General features: G+C 48.4%; 1 protein-coding gene across 6 annotated transcripts in view; it reads right to left on the bottom strand.

Annotated features, from left to right (window-relative positions):
* Positions 1-630: 630 nt before the first annotated feature.
* SLC4A5 (solute carrier family 4 member 5) overlaps positions 631-27,961 on the bottom strand; it is a 116,790-nt gene continuing 89,459 nt past the window's right edge. For 5 of the 6 annotated variants that reach the window (XM_047781736.1, XM_047781740.1, XM_047781738.1 and 2 more), the window contains 11 exons: positions 27,002-27,202; positions 24,333-24,446; positions 22,997-23,158; positions 21,998-22,176; positions 20,203-20,275; positions 13,411-13,479; positions 12,247-12,420; positions 9,254-9,409; positions 6,976-7,060; positions 5,833-5,900; positions 631-2,595 (listed from right to left, as the gene is read on the bottom strand). In XM_047781736.1, the coding sequence (XP_047637692.1) occupies positions 5,866-5,900; positions 6,976-7,060; positions 9,254-9,409; positions 12,247-12,420; positions 13,411-13,479; positions 20,203-20,275; positions 21,998-22,176; positions 22,997-23,158; positions 24,333-24,446; positions 27,002-27,202 (1,248 nt within the window). In that variant the 3' untranslated portion in view covers positions 631-2,595; positions 5,833-5,865. The remainder of the gene's footprint in view (positions 2,596-5,832; positions 5,901-6,975; positions 7,061-9,253; positions 9,410-12,246; positions 12,421-13,410; positions 13,480-20,202; positions 20,276-21,997; positions 22,177-22,996; positions 23,159-24,332; positions 24,447-27,001; positions 27,203-27,961) is intronic. The other variant, XM_047781737.1, reaches the window with a different exon arrangement.

Genomic DNA, 27,961 nt, shown 5'->3' with positions numbered 1-27,961 from the left:
TTGAATAGGAGCTGTAGCTGCTGGCCTACGCCAGAGCCTCAGCAATGCCAGATCTGAGCCTCGTCTGTGACCTACACCACAGCTCACAGCAATGCTGGATCCTTAACCCACTGAGCGAGGCCAGGGATCGAACCTGTATCCTCATGGATGCTAGTCGTTTCTGCTGAGCCTCAATGAGAACTCTACCATGTGTTCAATTTTCATGGTTCAAGTTATACAGAACTTCTTGATGTGCTTTGCCAAGTCTCCGTCTCCACCCCCATTTATATATATATATAATTTTTTCTGTGTGTGTGTGTTTAAAGCATTAGCTTGATGGCACAGATTGGAAGGTATTTGCCATGACACATTTGAGGTTAGGATAGGTCCCGTGTATTCTGCTTGTAGGCTGGCTATTTGGCTTTCACCCAGACAGCTTGAGGCAGAGAAAGGCAGGAGCACAGGGGAGAGCTGACCTCCCCCCTTCCCCCCACCTCCCCTGTTCCTCTGCCATCAGCTGCCTTTATCCTTTTGATAGTTTTCTGGAGATGAAGGAAGATGATAGTTTGCTAGAGATGTTTTTGTGAGGTATAGCTCCTGTTCTTAAGCCATGGGTGCTGACTCACCTAAATCATTCAACGTGGAGCAAGATGAGCAGACAGGACTAAGTTTTATTGAATTGTAGTTACAAGTGGGAAAAAAGTACCGACCTGCATGGAGAAGTAATGTCAACCTGTTAAAAGCCATCGAAATTAAAATGTTTGCGTGTGTGTGTGTATTATATACAAAATACAAATAACATATAAGGTGAAAATTACAGTGATCAATTTACAACAAAAAATCTAACATTTTAGTTTTCCAGCTTGTTTGATAAATCAAGCACATGTACTCCTGAATCCATAACATTTCTACAGTTTGGACAAAGCGCGATTGGAAATCAGCCAGGTTTTAACACTGAAATGTTAAGGGTAGATTGCCAGCTCTCCCAGGATTGGTGCAGATGAAGATAAAGAACTTAAGCTCAGGCAATGGTTCCAGGTTTGTGAGCAGCTAGGTACCTCTGCTGCTCGCAGGAGAAGTGGTAGAGGTTTAGAGCTTTACCTCATGGCAGTATCCTTGGAAGGGAGTTGTGAGATTTAATTTAATAAGCACTGAGAGCTTTCTACGGACCAGGCATTGTCCAGGCTCTGGGGATCGTGGAGGCAATTAACTGTCCTCGGACTCAAGGTGTTTAATGGTCTAGTGTCCTTTGTCTTTACAAAATAGAAAGGAATAAAGAAAAAGCACCTGCATTTGTCATCGTGAGTTAAATGGGTACCTGTCACCAAAGTGATTCACTCAAGATTCACATCCATAGTTGTCTTGGAGAAGGTGAACGTCAGATGCATTGTGACCATCAGGCACACAGGAGGAGGTAAAGAAACATGGTTATCAGAGTTTGTTAAATACGGATTGAAGATAAAAAGACTGATCTTCAATTTCACAAGGAAAAGAATTTGCTTCGTTATTACCGGATTTTAAATCTACCCACTTGGTTTCCATTTATTCCTCGAAAGTACTAGGCTGAGGAGTATTACAGTTATAATCTTCCAGAGTTTTACGTGAGTCCCGTGTTACAGGCAATGTTCATGTGGATACACGTTTGACTTTGGGAATCAGGCCTTTGAAAACGTGTAGGAAGGACCTACCCAAATGCATAAAGAAATGTGATTTCAATATAAAGGATAGAAACCAGTGTTTTCAGTATAAAGAATCATTTTGTTGATTTACCGTGTGATGTGAGATTTCACGTTAGCAAGAACTATTTCGTTTTACACACATCCACCTAAACGTGTTGGTTCTTTCATTACCAGACTTTTGGAACTGGCTTTTGTGCTGGAGCAAGGCCCATAATGCACATGGTTCAAACTTTTCATACAACCCTTAGAAAACTGCATGGGATAGAGATGAGAGGATCGTTTTAACACTTCTTCATATATAAAATTGCAGAACAGATTTTCCAACCTTGGTCTATTGAAGTATGAGTATTTTAACAGGTCTTCAAAGACCATCTAGATACTTTAAACTCTAAGCTTTAAAAAAATCTTAACTGATGTTTGTTTTAAATGAAAATTGACTATCGCCTCTTTATCTTAGCTACAGTTTTAAGAGGCAAGCATTTTTTTCATTTCAAAAGAAATGTTATCATTCCTATGCTGGACTGCATTTTAAAATCAGGTGTAGCCTTTAGCTTTAGTCATTTTCATAACTCTAAAGGGAAGAGGAGGGCTTTGCAGTTAAGTAGTACTTTTCATCGACAGAGCTCCAGTTTTCTAGCAAACAGAATGACTCCCTCTGTTGGGCAACTAAGGAAGCAGGCTCAGAAGAGTGAAGGGTTTGGGCCCAGACCCTCGCAGTGAGAACCAAAGCAGGCTGTCGCTCTGTACCCCATCCTGGGGGAGCCCGTCCTCCTAGAGGGTGGTCTCGCCATCGGCTTCTCTTCCATATCTGTCCACACCTGTGAAGTCATAGTCTGGCTCCATCTCTATCTTCACCTGTGGCACCATGAAGCCTGGGCTCTGTGAGTAGTTGAAGGCAGGTGACGCTGGACAGGAGATTTTGAAGTGCAGGGTGATACTGATGAGAAAAAGGAGGGAAGAATGATTTATCTAGTATTTGCTGTTTTTAATGCTGTCCCCCAGAACAGGACTCTAGTGCAAATAGTTCTTTTTTTTTTTTTTTTGGCTGCACCCGAGGTATACAAAAACTCCCAGGCCAGGGTAATTTCTGGGCCAGGGATTGAACCTGGACCACAGCAGTAACCCGAGACCCAGCAGTGACAGTGATGCATCCTTAACCCGCTGAGCCACCAGGGAACTCCTGTCTTTGCTTTTGAATGCTTTTTTTTTTTTAAGGCTTCACATGCAGCATTTGGAAGTTCCTGGGCTCGGGGTTGAATTGGAGATGTAGCTGCCAACCTACACCACAGCATGAGGCAATGCCAAATCCTAAACCCACTGAGCAAGGCCAGGGATCGAACCCATGTCCTCGTGGATACTAGTCAGTTTCATTACCACTGAGCCACAATGGGAACTCCTGCTTTTGAACTCTTAACACATCACAGGAACTAGCAGTATCTTATCTTCTTGGTCTTCAGCTGTAGCCATTACTGGTCTTTCTCTGTTTCAGCCTATTTTTCACATTGCTGCCAAAGGGAACTTTCTGGGTCACAAAGCTGACTGTGGTGTCCACTGTTCAAAGGAGAGAATCCAGCCTCCTTAGCCTGGCGAGACCAGAGCCTGCCGTGCCAACGCTCCTGCCGGCTTGCAGTTTGCCCGCTCCATCCTAGGTTCTCTGCCTTGTGTCTGTGTGGTATTTCAGGCCTCTTCTCAATACCTATAGTGCCCCCTTCTTGTCTCTCTTTTTGCCTTAACATCTGGCAGACTCCCATCTGCTGTTGCTAGGCTCTCTGGGTAAGGCAGATCCCTCTTAGAGCCTGTCCTTTCTCTTCTCTGTGCTCCGTGGTCCATGCCTGTGGTGCTCTACGTCTTTGTTCACATGTCTGTCAATATATTCTTAGGGATCAACCATGCCTGGCAGATCATGGAGCTTAAACTTTGTCAAATTAGGAGTTCCTGTCGTGGCACAGTGGTTAATGAATCCGACTAGGAACCATGAGGTTGCAGGTTCGATCCCTGCCCTTGCTCAGTGGGTTAAGGTTCCTTCGTTGCCGTGGGCTGTGGTGTAGTTTGCAGACGCGGCTCAGATCCCACGTTGCTGTGGCTCTGGCGTAGGCCAGTGGCTACAGCTCCGATTGGACCCCCAGCCTGGAAACCTCCATATACTGCGGGAGAGGCCCTAGAGAAGGCAAAAAGACAAAAAAAAAAAAAAAAAAAAAACCAAACCAAAAAAACTTAGTCAAATTAGATTATGGTGCTGAGTTTCTTCTTCCCGGAAATGGAATCCTGCCATCTAGTGGTCATTGCTTCCATCTGCTTTCACAGATTTGGTCAAAGTGTAGCTGGGCAGTGTCATTGCCAGGGACCAAATTGTCTGCAGTTCTGACCTGGTCCCATACTTTGTGCACTTTAACAGGCTTTTGGAAATGACCTATCTTGGTCCAGTATTTGTTCCAAATTCTCTCTCCACTAACTGAAAGGGAGCAATTAGAGATTTACTTTTGTGTGGGCTACTTCAGAATGAAAATAAATCAAGATAGAGTACTTTTCTCCTAACACATTTATATATAAAGAATAGTGTTGGAATTCCCAGTGTGGCTCAGCAGAAATGAATCTGACTAGCATCCATGGGGACGCAGATTCAATCCCTGGCTTCGCTCAGTGAGTTAAGGATCTGGTGTTGCCATGAGCTGTGGTGTAGGTCGCAGACGAGGCTCGGATCTGGCGTTGCTGTGGCTGTGGTGTAGGTAGGCAGCTGTAGCTCCATTTCAGCCCCTAGCCTGGGAACCTCCATATGCTACGGGTGCGGCCCTAAAAAGACAAAAAAAAAAAAAAAAAAGAATAATGGCATTCAGGGTTTAGGAATAGCCCTGACTGGGGAGCTGGGATGGGAAGGCAGGCAGGGACATGGGACACTCTTGGCCTGTTGCTTAGGGAGTCTTATACTGGTGATAAATCTCTTATCATCCTGGCAAAAAAGGTTTTGAGTGATAACTCAAAAGATCCCGAACATGCTTCCTAAAATCTCTTGGGTGAGTGCCACCTACATCTGGAGGCAGCTGCTCTAGGCCTGGGCTAGCCTGTACTCTTACTGTTGGATCTGGCACAGAGTGCCTGCTGTCCAGTTTTGGGGCCTGCTGGAACTGTCCTCACTGTCTTCCCGAGGAATGATCGAGGCAGACTTTCTGGCCTCTGAATTCCTCTTTTCCATTTTTGAGCCCCTGCTTGTTTTCAGCCGTCAGGTAGCCCCACCTCTTTTGAGGGTGGCTTCTCATTAGGAACAGCAAGGAATCACATTGGTGGCATGGGAGTTCCTGGAAACTGGCCCTTGAATCCTTTCTTGACTCTTTTTTTGGTCTCCCCTGGATCATTGTTATTTAGTTAGCTGGCCTTGATACACTTTCTGACCTTTGCTAATTAACCATGTTATTATTATTTTTTTTTTTTTGGTGGGGGGAGGCCATGCCCTTGACAGCATGTGGAAGGTTCTGGGCCAGGGATTGAACCTGGGCCACAGCAGCCACCCAAGCCACTGCAGTGACAGTGTTGGATCCTTAACCTGATGCATCACAAGGGAATTCCAACCATGATGTTATTTTATTCCACAGGGTATTAGAGTACCTGGTGGTTTAATCCTTAAAGTTCATTTATCCTGGCTTTCAATGATATATACTTAAATCATGTCTAGTTTCTTTCTTTTCCTTTCTTTCTTTCATGGCTGCACTTGTGGCATATGGAAGTTCCTGGGTTAGGGGTCGAATTGGACCCCAGATCCAAGCCACATCTGCAACCTACACTATGGCTTATGGCAACGCTGGATCCATCCACCACTGAGTGAGACCAGGGATCAAACCACATCCTTATGGACATTATGTCGGGTTCTTAACCCACTGAGCCAGAATGGGAACTCCCATGTCTAGTTTTTTTCTGTTGTTTTCTTTTTTCAATATTGAGAGTTTTCATGCTACTTAATATTTTGTAACCATTTCCTTTTCTAAAGTTGAATAGCTTTGTGTGTTATAGTCATGCCATGTTGGTAAAAAGACCAGTTTATTAGGACACTCATTGGTCTCCTGTGGTGGACCAGCAAAGGCCCAGACACTGGCGAGCCTGGGCCATCCTAAGCCTTTTGCCTCCTCAGCCATTGCCTCGTTTCCTATTTTAACACCCAAGGAATCTATCTCATGACTCTTACCTTCGGTCGAGTTCCGAATCACTGAAGGAAGAATCAGAGTGAGTAACTCCAACTGGAAGATCTTTTTCCTGACGGGAAAGTTAAAACATCAGATAAGGCGCAGGTCAGGGGTACCCTCTTCCTCCAGTGCTTCCTCACTCACTCCTTCTCCTTTCTCTTCTTAAGCCCATGGCCAGGACTACATCAGGGGGATGCAGGGGCCACACAGAGATGGGTGGCTTCTGGGTTACTTAATCTGTCACCCAGAGGTGGGTCGGAGCCTGGGGAGGGCCAGGAAAGACTGAGGAAAGGAGCCGGGAGTACACACATGGGCAGGCGGAAGGAAGAAACTGGAGAAACTCGGAAAAAGGGGAGGTACTTCTGATGGGGAATGTGATGGGAAGCCCTTCCCTGGAGGGCCCTTGAGAGCTAGCTGGGCCTCTGCCCTGGGTCTTCGAGGAATGTGGCAGCCCTGTGTTAGGAGCACCAGGGCCAAGACTCAGGTTGGGATCTCTCAGACCCCGCCCAGGACAGGCTGTGCTCTCTTGATGGCAAGACTGCCCACCAATAGCTGAGGCTGGGAGGGGGCAAAGGCGGCCGTAAAATCCCCCAGGATCTTCATGAGCCACATCTGATCCTTCCCAGGCAGCCTCCCTTTCACCATGGGGAGGACCTCCTGATTCATACGGAATCCACAGTCCAACCACGAGGACCTCGCTGATTGCTAATCCCAGGGTGATGCCACTTGTTTTCCTAAAGGGGACGACTCAGCCTAGATTTGAGCTCGCCATCATTTCAGCCACCACTGGCAAACAAGAGAGCTCAGCCTTGTGTTGTGTTTGAATCGGGGCAGTCTGAAACAATGCAGGAGAGGGCCAGGCGGCCAGGCGGAGCCTCAGGCATTTAGGGACACCAGGGGGAAGGAAGAGAAGAGGGGTTCGCCTTAACGAAAGTGAAGATTGATCACTGAGGTCTATGGGGTTTAACTTGGGGCTTCCATCTGGTTGGAGTTCCAGTCCCTGTGGCCCAGTTCTCTTTGAGCTCTGCCCAGCACCGGCGTCCTTTCGGATCTAAGACCATTAGCTCTAAGTGAAAGATGAAAGTTCCTTGAGGAAAAAGTGGAGGAAGAAGTAGAGAGGAAGAGACACCGTGTGTTTTACTTACTGGTGATGCAGTGGATACCGTTTTGGGGGTCTGATTGGATACTTTCCATGGGAATCTTTATAACTGAGGGAGGAGGGAACCGGGGCTGGAGAGAAACAGTGGGAAAAACTGATAAACACCACCAATGAAACAGTGTTGGCTTTTCTTGCCATGATGGAAAATACATGCATTTACAGTGGGCAAACTACAGCCTCTTCACATCCGGACTAAACAGCGGGCGCTGCAAATACCCGGGGGCCCACTGGGGACACTAGAAAGGACATAGCTCTTTCAGGAATATTACTCATCAGTACAGTTTCAGCTGTCATGGTAACCAGTCCCTAGGAAGTGCACCTCGCACATTAGCTGTGTGAAGACAGCTAAAATGAATTTATGGAAATCAAATACCATTTTTTCATTGAACATGTTACATAATCCAGAGACGCTTTTCCCCACCCTTGAATATAGTTCTTGGCACATGGTAGTCACTCAAATATCTATTGAATGAATCAATGAAAGAATAAGTATTTGACTTTTATTTTTTTTAAAATTTTTATTTCTATGTATTTTTTGCTTTTTTAGGGCCACACTCACGGCACATGGAGGCTCCCAGGCTAGGAGTCCAGTCCAAGCTATAGCTGCTGGCCTACACCACAGCCTCAGCAACGCAGGATCCAACCCGCCTCTGTGACCTACACCATAGCTCATGGCAACGGGGGGCCTTAACCCACTCAGTGAGGCCAGGGATCGAACCCGAAACCTCATGGTTCCTAGTCGGATTCGTTTCCACTGCACCACAACGGGAACTCTGTATTTGACTTTAAAAGACACTTCCCTCTCAGGTTCTTTTTTTCTCAGAACCTGCCTTTGCAAATCATCTAAATTATCAACGAAAAAAAAAATGTGAAGGAGGATGATGGGCCTCTGACCTTCGTGGAAGAAGACACCAATTAAGGACCAAGGGATTATAACTCATCTATACTTCGATTTTTTTTAAAGGAAAAAAGTTAAAACCAGACAACCCCAGGCGAGTTTGGGTCTGTCACTGTCATCAGAAAATGGTTTTAATCGTCACCAATGAATCAGCAAGGGTTTACCTATGAGCAGCTTTGATCTCAACAGGCAAGATTGCTAGGAAAACAGGTCAAGGTGAAGGCAGGGATGCGGGTTGGGGTCAAATGGGGAGAATGGGAGGGAGCCAGGCGTGGTGTGAGGGGTGGCATGGGCCATATATGGGAAATGATCAGCTTCAAAGTCAGGCAGGGTTGTCTGAATTCCCTCCTAGACGTTTCGCTATATATCTGTCTTGACAGAGTCATTTCCCTTTTGCGGGACAGTTTTCTCGTCTGTAATGAGCACTTGAACTAGACAAGCTTTCTGCCTAATGTTTTGTGAGTTACTCGAAGCTCTGGACTGGCTTCTTGTCTGTTGACTCCCTGAATGTTTTGGGGGTTGAGATGTGAGGAAGCGTGGGAGAAGAGGGGGGCAGGCGCAACAGCTGTGTGGTCCTGGGCACCTGGGGAATGTGGTCACTCTCCTCTCAGCGAGCACCTGCCCCTCCCCTCACCCCCCCCCCAGTACCCTAGGGGCAGGCCCAAGCAAACCCCGTCCCCCAGTTCTCCCGCTTGTCCAGGAGTCCAGTCTACTAGGGAGTCCCCGATGGACCCTTCCCCCGAGGCCTGCTCCATTCTTGGGGTCCGTCCTCCTCACTCCTCTGGGATAGGGCCAAGCTTTCTGTCCTGTTTCCCCAGGGACCTGCACTGCTGGGGTTTTTTTTGTTTGTTTGTTTTTCATTTTTGTTGTTGTTGTTTTGCTTTTTAGGGCCACACCCACAACACCTGGAAGTTCCCAGGCTTGGGGTGGATTCAGAGCTATAGCTGCCGGCCTACAGCACAGCCACTGCAACACGGGATCTGAGCCGCATCTGTGACCTACACCACAGCTCATGGCAACGTCGGATCCCCGACCCACTGAGCAGAGCCAGGGATTGAACCCTCATCCTCATGGATACTGCGCCACAATGGGAACTCCTGCACTGCTGTTGGTAAAGCCTGAGGATCCACAGGAATGGGGGGAGTGGGCGTGGCCAGCCAGCTTGCCCCTGGGGAGGGGGGCCCATTCCCTCCGGGTCCCCCCCCCCCCAGCCCCCCCGAGAGTAGTCACGGAAACAGACAGGACCTTGGCACACAGACCAAGCCTGGCCAGGCAGTGGCTCTGGCTACCTGAGAAGCCACCCCTCCCTGCCAGGGCAGCCGTGGAGGGAGGGTCTCCGGATCCCCTCCCCCCACATCCTTCCCACCTCCTCGTCACTGTCCTCCTGGGCCCCTTTCCTTCTCTTCTTTTTCTTATCCACCTCCTTCTTCTCCTTCTCTGGGAGGATGTTGTCAATCCAGGCCAGGTCATGCTGGGAGAAGATGAGGTCCAGAAGCCTTCGCACGATGATGAGGCCCAGGATCTGCGATGAGAGGTCAGAGAACACCCCGGGCTCAAGACCTTGAACCTGGGCAGTTTTTTTCTCCTTCAGTCAGCTGTGTTCAGGGACTTTTCCTGGTGTCTTTGGAACCATCCCAAGTCTCCCCCCAAATCATTGTTCAAATCCCACCCACCTTGGACCCCCTCATTTGGCCTTTCTTCAGTTTAGTGGCAGTGCCTCCTAGGGATATGGAGGGACAGAGCCTGTGACAGCCGAGGTGGGGACCGTGGGCTGGAGAACTATGGTTATTCTTTTTTTTTTTTTTTTTTTTAAGCTGTGACAGAGGCATGCAGAAGTTCCTAGGTGAGGGATCAACCCTCTGCCACAGCAGCGATCCAAGCCACAGCAGTGACAACCCACTGCCGGATCCTTAACCCACAGCGCCACCAGGGACTTCCAACAGTTATTCTTTAAATTAGGGGTTCTCAGACTTGAGCTGGCATTGAATCACCTGGAGGGCTGTTGGTGCCCACACACTGCTAGGTGCTGGGTGACTTTCCAACCCAGCAGGTCTGGCCTGGGGCTGGAGACTTCACATCACTAACGAGATTCCCCAGAGATGCTGATGCTGCTGATTTGGGGATCACACTTCGAGAGCAGCTGTCCCCCTGCCCCTATTTCTGAGAGAAGCTGGATAAAATATACTGACAAAGCTGCAATATTTTGTTGTTGTTGTTGTTTTGTTGTTTTTAGGGCAGCACCCACAGCATATGTAAGTTCCCAGGCTAGGAGTTGAATCGGAGCTGGAGCTGCCAGCCTACCCCACAGTTCACAGCAATGCCGGATCCTTAACCCACTGAGTGAGGCCAGGGATCGAACCCACATTCTCATTGTTACTAGTTGGGATGGTTACTGCTGAGCCACGATGGGAACTCCATATCTGCAATTTTTAAAGGAAAGCCTGGAAAGTTTTGTTCTAGTCAGGATAAACAAAGGAAAAACATTTGCTCTTTGGGGAAGATTAAACACCTTTTAATAAACACAATGGGTCCAGGTAGCTAGTTATGAATACTGTTCTTTTTACCACTGAGAACTGGTCATTAAATGAAGTCAGGGAGAAAATCATCCTGCTGGATTTAATCCTACTTCGTCACTGACCCTGAATCTTGGGAACAAGTAGAGGTTGAGAGTTGGACAGACCTGGGTTTTCAAATGCCTGGCTCTGGAAACAGATGGTGGTTGCTAGGGGCAAGGGTGGGAAGAGGGGCTGTCTACACAGGGACAACAGAATTTTAGAGGTAATAGAACTGTTTCCGTATCATGACTATGGTGATAGAATCACTGCTCTGTGATGTGTCAAACTCTTAGGACCCACAGAGTGAACTTAACTGCATGTAAATTTGAAAATATCAGTGTGGGGGAAGGTATGAATCTTGGCTCTCTGAGCCTCAGTCTTACAGTCTATAAAATGGGGTTACCAGCAGTACTTTAGGGTCGGGGTGAACTAAATAAAACAGCACTCAGTACATGCCCATCATGTCCTTTCTCCTCATCCCATCTGAACCCCCACGAGGGCGCTGTTGGGGAGGATCCATTTCATTTTCCCTAGAGGGGTGGTTTTCCACCTTGGCTGCATGTTTGTGCTTACCTGTAGCACTTATTACAAATACCAGTGCCTAGGTTTTTTTTTCCAAGAGATTCTGATTTAATTTATCTGGGTTGTGACCTGGGCAGATGTAGTTTTAAAAAGTTCCCACTTGGGGAGTTCCCATCGTGGCGCAGTGGTTAATGAATCCGACTAGGAACCATGAAGTTGAGGGTTCCATCCCTGGCCTTGCTCAATGGGTTAAGGATCCGAGCTGTAGTGTAGGTTGTAGACATGGCTCGGATCCCGCGTTGCTGTGGCTCTGGCACAGGCCGGCGGCTACAACTCCAATTCGACTCCTAGCCTGGGAACCTCCATATGCCACAGGAGTGGCCCAAGAAATGGCAAAAAGACAAAAAAATAAAAAAATAAAAATAAAGAAAAAAAAATTAAAAGTTCCCACTTAGGAGCAGCCAGGGTCAAGAATCACTGACTACTGGGGAGGTATATTTCACATCCTGCTTCTGTGTCCTCACCTTGGTCCCTAATCCAGCTCTGCACCTAGAGATTCCCCCAAGCCTTAGCCCACAGTGCCCTCACTCCCCGATTCCCCACTCCCCAGCAGGGGCAGAGGCCACAGTCATCCCCCGATCCCCCAATCTAGAGGCCAGATGTAGTATGTTGTTTCTTTTCTTCTTTCCACTTTTTATTTTGGAGTAATTTCAAACTTATGCACAATTTCAAAGAACTTCCACGTGCTCCCCCTGGCTTCTCCAAACCACGTCATGTTCATGACATTGGACTCAAGTTCTAAATCTCTGTTTCTACTGCCTCCCACCCTATCCCCCCATTTATCACTCCAAATTCTGTTATTTTGAAGGGTGAAGAGATTTATGTTTAGTGCAGATCTCATTCTGCCCTTGGTTTGAATTTTGGCAATGGGGTACCCGGTCTTGTTCGATTTGTCCAGCATTGCCTTGTGCCCCAGAATTGAGGAGGCTGGGCAGCTTTTGCGTTCTCACTGAGCCACCCTCTCCTGAGCCGTGTGGCAACGGGCGTGTCAGATGTCACTGCAACGTCCACCCAGTGCACAGACCTTCCCGCACCCCCCACCCATATCCCCCCTCCCCCGCCTCATCTTGCCTGGAGTCACAACCCAAAACTCCATCTGTGCCTGCCTTGTGACCCCGAGCGAGTGGGGCTGTTGCAGAGGAGAAGGCTAGGGTGGATCTCCCCATGGACACCTTCCCAGGCTGAACCTGCCGAGCAGGAGGGGGAAACCCACATGTCTTACCATGACTGGGAAGATGATGGCAGCCACCGTGGACTTGAGGATCCAGAGCACAGCCAAGCAGAGTATCTGCACCAGGGTGAAGAGGTGGATCCGGCGCAGGGGCACGTGCCGCAGGAAGGCATGGTCCGGTTGGTGCTTGGCCGGCATCAGGAAGAGTTTGCAGCGATCCCAGAACTGGCGAGGACAGTGCAAGACTCAGTCAGGCCAAGGGGACTCTGGCGGCCCTGCTGGGGCCTTGGGACTGGTGGAGTGGGTGCTACAGTAGGGTCTCATAGAGGGGAACCCCTGGCTAGGCCTTAAGGATGCAAAGGAGGGGGATTGGAGGTCTAGGAGGACATATAGCGAGATGTTATGGGGGCTGGGACTGAGCCCTGGGTGAGGGGTACAGCCCTGGAGTTGGCCCATTGAGTTCTGTACACATTCAAGGAAAATGCAACTCAACAGCAGCACAAGCTATATCCAAGACATCTGTTGATCCTGGTACACACAGAACAAAACAATGTTTTCTTCTGTGCAAATTGCCTTAGAGAAGAGGGAGGTGTGGTATAATGCTCACAGGAGTCAGCCCCATCTGTTTTGTTGTTGTTGTTTTTGTTGTTTTTTGTCTTTTTGCCTTTTCTGGGGCTGCTCTTGTGGCATATGGAGATTCCCAGGCTAGGGGTCCAATCGGAGCTGCAGCCACTGGCCTATGCCACAGCCACAGCCACCTCAGATCCAAGCCACGTCTGCAACCTACACCACAGCTCACGGCAATACTGGATCCTCAACCCAGTGAGCAAGGCCAGGGATCGAACCTGCAACTCCATGGTTCTCAGTCGGATTTGTTAACCACTGAGCCATGACGGGAACTCCCCTGTTTGTTTGGTTGTTTATTTGTTTTGTCTTTTTAGGGCTGCATCTGCAGCATATGGAAGTTCCCAGGCTAGGGGTGGAAATGGAGCTACAGCTGATGGCCTAGGCCACAGCCACAGCAATACGGCATCTGAGCAATGTCTGTGACCTACACCACAGCACACGGCAACGCCAGATCCTAAACTGAGCAAGGCCAGGGATCGAACCCATGATGAGCCACAATGGGAATTCCCTCCCATCTGGGTTTTGAATGCCGAGCCTGTTTCCTCACCTGTAAAATGAGGATCAGAGGACCCAAGGGGAGAGCCTTACCTGGATGCCATTCAGGGAGGCCACACCCATGTAGAGGAAGACCCCATACAGCACTGGCAGTGGGATGTACTGAAATGAGAGAGGGAAACAGAGCTGTGGCCTGGGCCTCTGCCCAAGCAGGCGGTCGGCCACCCTGTTCTGGACGACAGTGCCTGCCAACCTCCAGAGGCAGCCCGGCCAGCTTCAGCTTTCTCCAAGTGGAGAAAAGAGCAGGATGTTTGGAGGAATGAAGCGTCTGTGAACAGATCTAGAGAAGGAAGGTGGGGAAGGTGATGCTCGCTGGGTCCCTCCTGCCCTTTCTCTCGCTGGAGTAGCTAGCCCAGGGGAGAGCTGAGCTCCCAGCCTGGTCCCCCGCTTTAGCGCCTGCAGAAACCATGTGGTCTGGCTGAAGTTATCCCTTCTGGAACACACACTGCTCATTCCTGCCAGTCCCTGCCCACCTCCAGCCCTAGCTGGGGCCACCTACACCACACTGCTCAGCGGGCACCGGGCTGGGGAGCTTTGATGAGCTGATGTGCTCATGAGCTGGGAGGGAGGTACCTGATGAGGAACAAAACACATGCATCATATACAATCTGGTAAAGAAGCAACACAGAAGTGTATTGGAATTCCCTTTGTGGCTCAGCGGAAACGAATCTGACTAGTATCCATGAGGATGTGGATTTGATCCCTGGCCTCGCTCAGTGGGTTAATGATCCAGCGTTGCTGTGAGCCATGGCGTATGTCAAAGATGCGGCTCATGGTGTATGTCATTGCTGTGGCTGTGGCGAGGGCCAGCAGCTATAGCTCTGATTCGACCCCTGGCCTAGGAACCTCCATATGCTGCGATTGCGGCCCTAAAAAGACAAAAAAGAAAAAAAAGAACAACAACAAAAGAACAGAAGTGTATGAAGTAACCATAACCTGTGACAGCTAAGTGCTGATTGCTTAGTGGGAATCTCATCTAACTTTTTCTCTTTTCGTTTTTTTCTTTTTACGGCTGCACCTGCGGCATATGGAAATTCCTGAGCCAGGGGTCAAATCAGAGCTGCAGCTGCTGGGCTTCAACACAGCCACAGCAATGCCAGATCTGAGCCACATACGCAGTCTACACTGCAGCTTGCAGCAACGCTGGATCCTAAACCCACTGATCAAGGGCAGGGATCGAACCTGCATCTTCCTGGACATTATGTCGGGTTCTTAACCCACTGAATCACAATGGGAACTCCAAGAGAAATAAAGTCTTAAAAGACTAAGTTATAGTCAGTAATAACACACATATAAGATGGCTTAAAACTTCCCTTTTGCCCTAATGAGTGTGAAAACCACATCAAACAGGAGAACTAGCCTATCTTAGATAATCTGTAGTTATCAGTGACTGACTATAAGTCACCTCACTATCAAGCCCAGGGAATTGTCGGCAGTCCTGTCAAGTGCAAGCTGAAGAAGTTTTCTTAGAAAATTCCAAAGGCCCATGATATCACATTCTGACCAGTTGTGGGCTGTGATCTACAATTCTAGATTAATCAGTGCAAATCTTTCTTGGTTGTCTGGGAAAGACCCTTTTCAAATATTATTGACACAGTAAAGCGGCAAAAAGGGGCCTCTAGTGTCAGCTTTCTACCACCTGTTAAATCAGTCACAGTCCTAGGAACATAAGGATGTCAGAGTCTTCCGGAGTTCCTGTTGTGGCACAGTGGTTAATGAATCCTACTAGGAACCATGAGGTTGCGGGTTCGATCCCTGGCCTCGCTCAGTGGGTCAAGGATCCGGCGTTGCCTCGAGCTGTGGTGTAGGTTGCAGATGCGGCTCGGAGGCTCGGATCCCGCATTGCTGTGGCTCTGGTGTAGGCCGGTGGCTACAACTCCGATTAGACCCCTAGCCTGGGAACCTCCATGTGCCGTGGGAGCGGCCCTAGAAAAGGCAAAAAGACACACACACACACACACACACACACACACACACACGCGGGACTTCAGAGTCTTCCTATATAATTTGAGGCTGAGACCATGAGAACAACATGGGGATCAGAAGGGGTGCTTCTGACATGGTAAGGAGTTCCTCTGAGACAGAATGCAGAAGTCCACAGTCCTGAAGAACTGTGGCGAGGTGCCAGCAAAAAAGGAAACAGAAGGAAAAACATTTGGGGCTTGGGAATTTAGAATCCACAGAGCTCAGTGTGTAAGACATTTCTGCTGCCCATCAGGTAGATGGTCACTTCATTCCCCAGTGCCCTCACTGGGCAAGATAACCAAATGTTTGCAAATTGGTGATGGAAGGACTGAAGATTATCACGGATCCTCTATTAAACATCACGGGGTCTAAAATCAGTCCAGGAATTCCCGTTGTGGCTCAGCAGGTTAAGAGTCCAATTAGTATCCACAAGGATGCAGGTTTGATCCCTGGCCTCACTCAGTGTGTTAAGGATCTGGCATTGTCATGAGCTGTGATGTAGGTCGCAGATGTGGCTCAGATGCCCTATTGGTGTGGCTGTGGCGTAGGCTGGCAGCTGTAGCTCCTTTTTGACCCCTAGCCTGGGAACTTCCATATGCCGCAGGTGCGGCCCTAAAAATAAAAATAAAAAATGAAAATAAATAAATAAATAAATAAAATCAGTCCAATCATCTATTGATTCAGAGAGCTGGGTGGCGGGTGAATTTCTTCCTTGCTGCTCTATGTGTGATATTTGGACTAGCATAATTGGCACCACTGGTGATTTTGTTAAAAATGCAGAATTTGTGGGCCCTACACAGACCTACTGAGTCAATATCTTCATTTAACAAGATTCCCAGGTGATTTTTTGGGGGGTGAGTGGCTTTTTTCTTTTAAAGGGCCACTCCTACGGTGTATGGAAGTTCTCAGGCTAAGGGTTGAATTGGAGCTGCAGCTGCCAACCTACACCAAAGCTCAGGGCAACATCAGATCCTTAACCACTGAGTGAGGCCAGGGATCAAATCCACGTCCTCATGGATACTAGCTGAATTTGTTAGTGCTGAGCCATAACAGGAACTCCATTCAAGGTGATTTTTTAATACATATTAAAATTTTTAAATTAAAGTGTAATTGATTTACAATGCCATGTTAGTGTCAGGTTATAGCACAGTGATTCAGAATATATATATATATATATTCTTTAATATATATATATATATAATATATATTCTTTTTTAGATTCTTTTTCCTTATAGGTTATTACAAAAAATTGAGTATAGTTCCCTGGGCTATTCAGTAGGTCCTTGTTGGTCATCTATTTTGTATATAGTGGTAAGTATACATTAAAATTTAAGAAGCCCTGGAATAGAATTCTGTTGGAAGAAATAGTACAAAAATGTGGGCTCAGCTGGTTGTGGCTCCCGTTGTGGCTCAGCTAGTTAAGAACCCAACTAGTATCCATGAGGATCCCTGGCCTCGATCAGTGGGTTAAGGATCTGGCATTGTCGCAAGCAGTGGCATAGGTCGCAGATGCAGCTCCAATCTGGCATTGCTGTGACTGTGGCACAGGCTGGCAGCTGCAGTTCTGAATTGATCCCTAGCCTGGGAACCTCCATATGCCATAGATGCAGGCCTAAAAAGGCCCCCCACCTCCAAAAAAATCATGATCTCAGGCTCTCTAGCGTAAGTTCTCTGTAAGTCTAGTCCTTGGCTATGCCTAATTTGACAGAACTGGAGAAATTTACAGTTGCAAAAAGTTAAATAATTTTTATGGAAAATTTTTTCTTTTCTTTTCTTTTTTTTTTTTGGCTTTTTGGCTTTTTAGGGCTGCACCCACGGCATATGGAAGTTCCCAGGCTAGGAGTGGAATTGGACCTGCAGCTGCCGGCCTATACCACAGCCATAGCAATGCCAGATCCAAGCCCTCTGATCCTTAAACCACTGAGCGGGGCCAGGGATCGAATCCACGTCCTCATGGATACTAGTCAGGTTCCTTACTATTGAGCCACAAGGGGAACTCTCTACACATCATTTAAAAGTTGACCATCACGACTTCCCTGATGGCTCATCTGGTTAAGGATCCGGCTATGGTGCAGGTTCAATCTCTGGCCTGGGAACTTCTGCATGCCATGGGGTGGAGGCCAAAAAAAAAAAAAAAGAATTTAAAGGATGACCATCAAAGGCTTTGGCAGTGCCAACTCTTCTGGGCAGAAATACTTTCATTTTAATTACTTTAAGGATATTCTGTAGACATACAATCTATATGAAGAAGATGGACAATATTGGTACAAAAACAAAAATTTACTAAAATCAGGTATGTCAAACATGAGTGCAAAACACTTGAAAATTTATACTCCTAATGTAATAAATGTGCTCATAAGATAACTGATTTAAATGCAAATGGAACAAGAGGAGGTAAAGGAGTGGAATTTTCTAACTGCTCTGTTTTCTAATCAAATACAAACAAGAGGAGTTCCCGTCGTGGCACAGTGGTTAACCAATCCGACTAGGAACCATGAGGTTGTGGGTTCGATCCCTGCCCTTGCTCAGTGGGTTAACGATCCGGCGTTGCCGTGACCTGTGGTGTAGGTTGCAGATGAAGCTTGGATCCTGTGTTGCTGTGGCTCTGGCGTAGGCCGGTGGCCACAGCTCTGATTCGACCCCTACCCTGGGAACCTCCATATGCCGCGGGAGCGGCCGAAGAAATGGCAAAAAGACAAAAAACAAAACAAAACAAATACAAACAAGAGCTTGTGTGAAAAGACTAAATTGCTGAACACGCAGCGGCTGGGGCAGCACCTAGGAAGGCAGACGCTGCATCTGTGAAGGGTTTGTAGGAACTTTTTGCCCCTAATGCGCGTGTTCTGAGATTGGAGCTTTTTTATGTACAGACTCCTCTGTTAAACAGTATCAGGATTAACAGGCACAGTAGTTCTTAGGAGCACTCTCTGCAGAAGTAAATATTCCCTGGCCATTTAAAATACCCTTTAAAATAAATAAATAAAATAAAAATACACTTTTAAAGAAACAAAATGCCTACCCATATGTTTCCTGCAAAATGGGAACATCCCTTAAAAAAAAAAAAAAAAAAATACCCGGAGTTCCCATCGAGGCTCAGTGGTTAACAAACCTGACTAATATCCATGAGGATGTGGGTTCGATCCCTGGCCTTGCTCAGTGGGTTAAGGATCTGGCGTTGCTGTGAGCTGTGGTGTAGGTTGCAGACACGGCTCGGATCCTGCGTTGCTGTGGCTCTGGTGTAGGCTGGCAGCTACAGCTCCAATTAGACCCCTAGCCTGGGAACCTCCACATGCCATGGGAGCAGCCCTAGAAATGGCAAAAAAGACAAAAAGAAAAAAGAAAGAAAAAGGGCCACTGATAGGTCTTAGGTACTGAATCATACCTCTCACCCCCAATCCATATGTTCAAAGTCCTATCCTCTAGTTAGGTTTGAATTTGGAGATAGCTCCTTTACAAAGGTAATGAAAATAAAATAGTCATATGGGTGAAGCCTAATTCAATATGAACAGTGTTCTTTTTTTTTTTTTGTCTTTGTCTTTTTTTGCCACGTCTTGGGCCGCTCCCATGGCATATGGAGGTTCCCAGGCTAGGGGTCTAAGCAGAGCTGTAGCCACCTGCTGACACCAGAGCCACAGCAACTCGGGATCTGAGCCGTGTCTGTGACCTACACCACAGCTCACGGCCACGCCGGATCCTTAACCCACTGAGCGAGGCCAGGGATCGAACCCACAACTTCATGGTTCCTAATCAGATTCGTTAACCACTGCGCCACGACGGGAACTCCCTGAACAGTGTTCTTATGAGAAGGGACATAGGACATGGACCTGTGCACACACAGAGGAAAGCCCATGTGAGGAGAAAGCGATCATCCACAAGCCAAGGAGGGAGGCCTCAGAAGAAGCCAGACTTGGGAGGGAGTGGGATGGACTGGGGATTTGGGGTTAACAGATGCAAACTATTGTGTGGATAAGCAATGAGATCCTGCTGTATAGCACAGGGAATTACATCCAATCACTTGTGATGGAACATGGTGGAGGATAATGTGAGAAAAAGAATGTATATATGTGTATAACTGGGTCGCCTTGCTATACAGCAGAAATTGACAGAACATTGTACATCAACTATAATTAATTTTTTTTAGGAAAAAAAGAAACCAAACTTGCCAACACCATGATCTGCTTCTAGACCTTCGAGAAAATAAACGTCTATTGTTTAAAGCCACCCGGCTTATGGCCTTTTGTTAGGGCACCCAGAGCAGAAGAATACAACAGGTGAGTGGCTGGAATGGAGAGACATTCTGGGGGACACAGGCTCCAAAGGTACTCCCGCTTCACGTCATCTTCCAGCTGATCTGGAGGGACATGAGCGAGAGGAGCTTCACACAGTGGGGGCAAAAGACCACTTGCGTGCCCACGACATGCAAGATGGAAGAGCAGAAGAGAGCCCCCAAGAACAGCGACAGAAGCCACATCCCTGCGACTTTTCAATTTCAGAAGATGGGTGAGCGTGGAGGCTTCCAACGAGCTATACACCACAATGTGGAAACACAACCGGCCTGGGAAGCTCCTGATTAAAGCAAGGCTGGGACTTGGCAGAACTTTCTGCAGGAAGAGTGTTCTTTGGTGAGGTGAGGGCGGCCCCTGGGAGGGGTGGGCAAAAGCAGGGAGGGTGGCCTGGTGCAGATGGCAAAGGACGCAGTGTTACAGGAAACAGTAATGATGGGGAAACATCTCTTTGGCCTAAGAGGGTCCTGCCTTTTTAGGGGCCACACGAAGAGCCCCTTCCCACCTCTGCAGGCATCAGGCCAGTGCTTCCTCAGGAGGACGGGGCCCTGGTGGGGGGTGGGGGGCAGGGCCTCACCTGCAAGACGGGGGCCAGGAAGACGGAGATCCCAGTCAGGACGAAGACAATGGTGCCAGTCACTCTCTGTTCCCTGGCAGGGAAGAGCACACGTCAGGTGGACGAGAGTCGCTCGATGACCATTCCAGCCCCCTGTGGGCACCTGAAGGTGCATCCAAGGCCCTGGCCCTCTGCCTTGTAGCGCCATTCCAGAGGGTAAACCAGCGACTTGAGGACCAGCTGCCCAGTCCAGGGGAAGAGAGGGAACTCTGACTGAGGTGACGGCATTTTGTAGGGACGTTTGGAGGTGGTCCAGTGCCATGGCTAACGAGGGTGCGTGACTCAGACCAATTTAGGTTGAGCTGTGTGGCATCTGGCAAGGGGCTAAGTGTCTTCTGTATCCAGATGAGGATGAAGTGGGATATGAAGTGCTTATTACCCCTGCCTTTGACTATTTATTTTTATCTTTTTATGACCACCCCTGCCACATATGGACGTTCCTGGGCTAGAGGGGAAATCAGAGCTGCAGCTGCTGGCCTATACCACAGCCACAGCAATGCCAGATCCTTAACCCACCAAGCGAGGCCAGGGATCGAACCTGCGTCCTCATGGATACTATGTTGTGTTCTTAACCCCACTGAGCTACAACGGGAATGGCCCCTGCCCTTCGATTATATAAAGCCCCACATTTGTGGGGCATGGCTAATGGGGATTTAGGGGCAGGGGGCTTGGCTCCTGGTAGACCAGGTGTCAGGGGCTGGAGAGCAGATGTGTTTTCTGGAATGCTCAAACCCAGGCACAAGCCTGGCGGGAGCTTGGGGCTCTGAGGCAGGTTGCTCAGGTCCAGCCATCTGGGGCTCAGGGTCGGGGGAGGAGCGAGACCCACCCATAGGTACCTTGCTCCGGGTGGCTGGGCAGCCAGCTATCCTGAGATGGTGGGGACAAATTCTTAGGACAGCCATGTGTGGAAATGCCCGCGTCCCATGTGGGCTCACCACAGAGGTCCTAAGAGGTGGAAGGTGTGCTTCTCTGCCTGGAACAGGTCAGGAGCCTGACATGGGCCCCAGAGGAGGGGCGAGGGAAGGAAGGGAAGTGACAAGCCATGGGCCACAGCCCAGAGGGTGGGAGTGATCCTGGAAAGGGCTTTCTGGAGGAATGGAGATGGGGCATGACCTGAACCATGAACCTCGAACCTTGGGGGATTTGGGAGGGGCGGCACGGCTAGGGTGTCTTGAAGAGGAGCAGAGGGTCATGTCCGAAGGGGCTGTGGGGGGGAGTGGCTCAGTGGAAATGAACTCGACTAGTATACACGAGGGTGCAGGTTCCATCCCTGGCGGGTTAAGGATCTGACGTTGCTGAGAGCTGTGGTATAGGTCGCGGACGCAGCTCGGATCTGGTGTGGCTGTGGCTGTGGCTGTGGCTGGCAGCTGGAGCTCTGATTAGACCCCTAGCCTGGGAACCTCCATATACTGCAGGTGCAACCCTAAAAACCAAAAAAAAGAGGGGGAGGCTGTGGGAACCCTTGAGTGGCCTTTATAGGTAGAGGGGTATGTGTATGTATGTGTGTGTGTGTGTGTGTGTGTCTGTGTGTGTGTGTGTAGGAGGAAGGTGTCCTGATTGAAATCTATTAAGAAAATAGCACCACTTCAAACTGACCTTTCATCTCTCTCGTCCCTCCTGCCCCTGTAGTTCCCAGGCAGTCAGAGAAAGAGCCCCATTTGCCCAAACACCTTGATGGTAAGAAAAACCTGCTTCCCCCTGCCCCCAACTTGACCACTGCTGCTCAGGGGGTCCCCAGACCCTGACCTCCACCTACCTGACCCCTAGGAACTGGGGCTGCTCCCCAGGAGCGCTGGTCTCTGTCTCCATCTTGAGGCTGTCGATGTGGGCAATGGAGATGACCGTGGCAGCCACGTACCAGGGGAGCCCCATGAAGGAGCAGAGGGCCATGAGGATGCCCACCCAGAACAGGTCCAGATGGTAGCCAGCAGCTTTCTGCAGGGGGCAGCGGAGGGAGGGAGCTGTCCAGGGAGCATGCTCCCAACCACCTGTTGGGGTGGGGTGGGGGGGAGACAGAACTCTCCCCAAAGCAGCCCTTTGGTGGAACAAGGCTTGAGGGTTCCCCAAGGCCTTCTAGACAGGACGCTGAGGGGGCTGCCACCCTGAGGTAGTCAGGCCTCAGCCACCCAAGGGTCTGGTGATCCAGGAAACCAATGCAGGTAAGGGAGGAGAGGGGGGTTCAGACTCGGCGAGGCCCTGGGTGTGGGTCCTTGGGAAGACGCTCTCCTGCCCAGGGGCCGCAATAGCTCTGTGACTCCTGAGAGAGAGGCCCCAGGGGAGGCAAGCCCAGGCTAAGCCTAGCGTGGTCCAGATGGGGACTGGGGAGAGGTAGCCAGAGTCTCCTCAGACCCAGCGGCAGGGAAGTGAGCTGTAGGGGCCAGAAAGACTAAGGTTGAGCCTCTGCCTTATGGCTCTGGGTCAAAATTCCTTTATCAGGGTCCACTCAGATGCCCAAGGTCACTGTTAGGAGACACAGAGCAGGAGGGTCTCTTTGGGAGATGTGAGCAGCCCGGACTCAGGGGCCCACCCTGGGCTTGGTCCCCATCCTTGGAGCCTCCCCCTGGCCCTGCTGGCCTTACCCACCTCTGGAGGTCACATCCCCCCGTCCCCTGCCCCCCAGAACTCCAGTCTCCTGCCCTCCTCTTTTGGTTTACAAATGGCCCAGCATTTTGAGAGAAGTGCCACCTCCCTCCTTCATTCCTCTGACTTGGTGGAAGGAAAGAGGTCGTGCCCCTGCGCTTAGCACCAGCCTTACCCTCAGCTTGTTCTCCTTCCGGTTGACTATGACGGCCGTGATCTGCTGGTCCATGAAGATCAGGATGGTCACCAGCAGGGCGGGCAGGATGCTCGCCAGGTACACCCACCACGGGTTCTTCCCAAAGGGGGCCACGAACCAGCCTCGGTCAGGCCGTGTGGGCTGAGCAGAGCAAAGGAGAGGGCCCTTTCCTCTCTCCCCATTCCAGTGCCCTTGCTGTCCGGTGGCCCCCTCTCCCAGCCTTCCCGCCATTCCCACACCTGAGGTATTTTCAAGGACAATTTATTCCCTTAAAGACATCAGGCACCTGCAACTTTAGAGTAAAGAGACCCCAGAGACACAGACTTGGGAAGGGTGTGGTGGCTGCCGAACAGCTTGTTTGGGAAACAAGGACGGGCAGGGTCAGAGGGAATTGAGAGAGAGCTTGTGGTCACCATGTGCAAAATCTGTTAACAGGAAATGGAAATGACGCCCAAAAGGCAAGAATAAAGAAATTGATGGGCCCAGTGTCTAGCGCTTTCTGCCTCTCCTCCGAGTCATCTATCTGGGGCACATTATAGAATTATCTGTAAAACACTGAACATTGATTCAGACTTGCATGTCAAGAATAAGGGATTATCTGTGCAAGAGTTGGGCTCCAGTTTAACTCTTGTTTTAAGAGAAAGCACTTTAAATTTCAAGGCCAACCTTTTATGAGATGCTGAAGCTGAAATAACATTGCCAAAGTCAAGCCCTCGAAGGGAGGGAGGGTCAGTTCTCGAACCTGCACCTCTCCCAGTCCAGTTTACATGGGTGGTGTTCCTTATGGGGGGAGCAGGGCTCAAGTGCAACTACATGCAAATGGCACCAATTTGGGACTAATGAGAAATTTCTGAAGGAAGCAGTGGTTCTCAAACTTGAGCAGACCCTGGAATTTTCTGAAGGGCTTGTTATAGCGCAGAGCCCTGAGCTCCGCCCCTAGACTTTCTGATTCCCTTGGTCTGGGATGAGGCTAAGAATTTGCATTTCTAACATTTTCCCATATGATGGGGTGATGCTAGTCAGGGGATGACACTTTGAGGATCACTGTTCTAAAGAATCATTTTCAACAGATCCCAGGTGGCCCAACTTGTCAACTGCCACGAGTGAGGCAGCAGTTCATTGTGACTATATCCCCAAACCACCATCTCAAAGGACCGCCCCCAAGAGGCTGTATAGAGGAAGGATGGAGCATTCACAGAGAACCCACGGGGGTGGACTGGCTGCGTGCATAAAATTTGATCGGCATAGAGGGGAAAAGGATCTATAGCTAGCGGGCAGGCAGAGAGAAGGCCCAGAGCAGGGGCCAGGGGCAAACCTTGATGACGCTGGGCACGAGCAGCTTGGGGGTTGCCAGGCCGAAACAGGCATCAATTCCACAGAACATCAGGATGGAGAAGATAATGGAAAAGTCAGCTACCAGGGCTCGAACCTGCGAAAAAGAGATGAGCAAGTTAGAGATGCTCCTGTCTACTCCAGGCAGACCCTGTTCTCCGGCAGTGAGGAGGAGAGCTGCCAAGAGTTGGAGCTCCGGAGTCAGAAGGTCCAACTTCAGCAGTACCAGACAGTGCCAGCTGCTCTCTAAGTTGGATGAACCTGGTGACACTCCTGCCCAACACTTTTCATCTCAAACACTTGGTTTTCCAAGACCTTTCTGTTTTTACCAACCTGTTGCCTCTGAAATGGTATGATCTCATTCTTCCCTGTGACGCTAAATTCCAGGAGGCAACAGGGAAGTTTGTAAGTAATTTGAGGGGGAAAAAGGTGGTGATAAAAAAATTAGACACTGCATGAATTATATTTCATCCTTCAGGCAATAGATATTGTCAGATGCCATCACTTCTCTAGAATTTTTATATAAAAGGCAACTTAGGTTTATGATCTGGTTGGAAGCTGTTTGGAAGGAAAGGAATTTGTCTGGAAGATGTATTTGTCTTGCAAGTACACTATTTTTGAGCCAGTTTGTATATTTTAATGCCTCCTAAAGACCTTTTATTTAATCTTAACATAATATTGGGAAAAATTCAATGATTCATATAAAAAATATTTTCATCATCATCATCATGGCATAGTAGTGATAATGTTTAAGATGGCTTTAGGAGAACACTCATGGGATTTATGGTAGACAAGAGTCTTCTGAGTGCCCTTCCCCATTTCATAGTTGTTGCTCACCTATGCGTGTGCTTTATTTATTTATTTATTTTTTGCTTTTTTAGGGCCGCACTTGCAGCATATGGAAGCTCCCAGGCTGGGGGTCGAATTGGAGCTACAACTGCCGGCTTACACCACAGTCACAGCAATTTGGGATCAGAGCCGTGTCTGCAACCTACACCACAGTTCACTGCAACACTGGATCCTTAACCCACTTAGCAAGGTCAGGGATCAAACCTGCATCCTCATGGATCCTAGTCAGGTTCTTTAACCACTGACCCATGAAGGGAACTCCTGCATGTGCTGTTTTGATTAGCCACAAAACAGAAAATGAAATTAAAATAGCAGTTAGCATTCACAATGGTAAAACAAATCAAGTTCTAGGAATAAATCTAATAAAAATATGCAAGACCTCAAGATCAAAACCTATAAGACATTATGGAGAGAAAAAAAGACCTAAATAAATGGCAAGGTATACCACATTCATGGATCAGAAGACTCAGAATTGGAAAGTTGTAAATTCTCCCCAGATTGACATTTAGAGTCAATATAATTCTTTCAAAATTCCAACAAATTTTTATTTTGGTGAAATTTAAGAAAATTCTAAAATATATGTGGAAATGCAAAGGGCCAAGGCATTATTGAAAAAGACATAGAGGGAAGGATTGGCCTGTAGGTACACAGATTTATTATCAGTTTAGAAACAAAGACTGTGATGTTGGCATACAAATAAATCAGTGAAACAAAATAAAGAATTAAGAGGCAGATGCCATCACATGTGATCATTTGATATATGACATGGAAAGCACTGCTGAGCAGTGGGGGAAGAATAGTCTTTTAAAAATAAAGTGCTGGAGTTCCCACTGTGGATCAGTGGGTTAAGAACCAATATAGTGTCTGTGAGGATGCAGGTTTGATCCCTGGCCTCAGTGGGTTAAGGATCCAGCATCGCAAGCTGTGGTGTAGGTCAAAGATGCAGCTTGGATCTGGTGTTGCTGTGGCTGTGGTGTAGGCTGGCAACTGCAGCTCTTATTTGACCTTAGCATGGGAACTTCCATATGCTGCAGGGGTGACCGTAAGAAGGAAAAAATAAATAAATAGGTAAAGTGCTAGAACAACTGGCTATCAAAATAAAAAACAAAGAAACCCTCTCTCACGCTATATGTCTCTGGACGATTATAGGTCTAACACAAAAAGAAAAACAATGAAGCTTTTAGAAGATACAAAGAGAATATCTTCTACCTAATATTTTCCTTGAGGAAAAATTTGATATGTTTTGCTGCAGTAAAACTAAGAATTTCTATTAATCAAAAGATACCATCAAGAAAGTAAAAAGCCCAGTCCTAAAGCAGGAGATACTTGCAACACATACAGTCACCAAAAAATTTCTATCCAGAATATATAAAGAATTGCAAATTAGAAACAAAAAGACAGACAACCCAAATGAAAATGTGGAAGAGATTCAAACAGGGACTGACAAAAAAGAAAGTCAGATGGCCTTATGGCCAATAAACACATGGTAAGATTTTCAACTTCATTAGTCATTGGGGAAATACAATGAAAAACAAAACAAAAACAAAAACAAAAACAAACCCACAATCTACTACACAGAAAGGCTAAAGATAAAAGTCAGACAATACCAAGTGTTGTTGTGGGGACTTGACAACAAGGGAACCCAATTCTCTCTAGCACCAAACCTGTGCTCTTACCTTGAAAAAAACCTCTGTGAACCAGTACTGATGTGGTGTCCATCCCATCAGACCCCTCTCAGGCACTCAGTGGGAGCTTCCTTGTGAACTGACTGTAGCCCCCTTCCTAACTGCAGGGTGAACTTACCTTGGTAGGGAAATAGCGGCTAAATTTAAACTTCTTCAGGGTCAGGGTCATGGAGTATGTCCCGAAGAAAAGGATGAAGGACATGAGTGCCAGGTCTGGGATGAACTGGCAGGAATTCCCGAGTAGGCGCCCACCATAATTCAAACACTCCTTTTTGCTCAGCAGGGACCAGTCCAGCGCTGTGAGGTTAAGGGGGTTGTACTTGGAGGTCAAGACAGGAGAGAAACGGTCAGGGTCTTCCTGGCAGGTCAGCTGTGTCCTCGCCTAACAGTCCCCAGGCTGCCCTCACACCCCTTCCACCCTCAGAAGGGCCCCAGACCTCCTGCCCCATGATGGTACCCAGCAACAGAGTGACAGGCTGCTTCAAGGAATGACAAGCAGTAGGCTCCCTGGGCGGGTTAGGCACTGACATGAGTTTCCTCATTGTGTTCTAGGAGGTACTGCTTTGTTAGTGAAGAGGAAAAGTGTAGGCCTGGCTCCCATCAAGGTCAATCAGTCCTGGGTCCTGTCCTGTCCTTCCTGAAGGGCCTTACATTTATCCTCCCCCTTTCCTCCCCGTTCACATATCGAGGCCCATGCCCCCCCCCCCCCGTCAGACCTTTCTTGGGTCAGTTACTTTAGTCCCTTGCCCTTTGGTGTCACAGATGTCTAAAATCTGGGGTGCACAGGAGTTCCCATCATGGCTCAGCGGTTAACGAATCCGACTAGGAACCATGAGGTTGCGGGTTCGATCCCTGGCCTTGCTCAATGAGTTAAGGATCCGGCATTGCCATGAGCCGTGGTGTGGGTCGCAGATGCAGTTCGGATCCCGCGTTCTGTGGCTCTGGTGTAGGCTGACGGCTACAGCTCTGACTGGACCCCTGGCCTGGAAACCTCCATATGCCACAGAGGCGGCCCTAGAAATGGCAAAAAGACTGATTCTAATTCTCCTCCCTCAAAGTCAGATATATGAAAAACTGC

The sequence above is a fragment of the Phacochoerus africanus genome, chromosome 5 (genome assembly GCF_016906955.1).
Source record: "Phacochoerus africanus isolate WHEZ1 chromosome 5, ROS_Pafr_v1, whole genome shotgun sequence".
NCBI classification, from domain to species: domain Eukaryota; kingdom Metazoa; phylum Chordata; class Mammalia; order Artiodactyla; family Suidae; genus Phacochoerus; species Phacochoerus africanus.
Note: the sequence above shows the minus strand (reverse complement) of the source record. Positions and strands in the feature narration are given on the sequence as shown.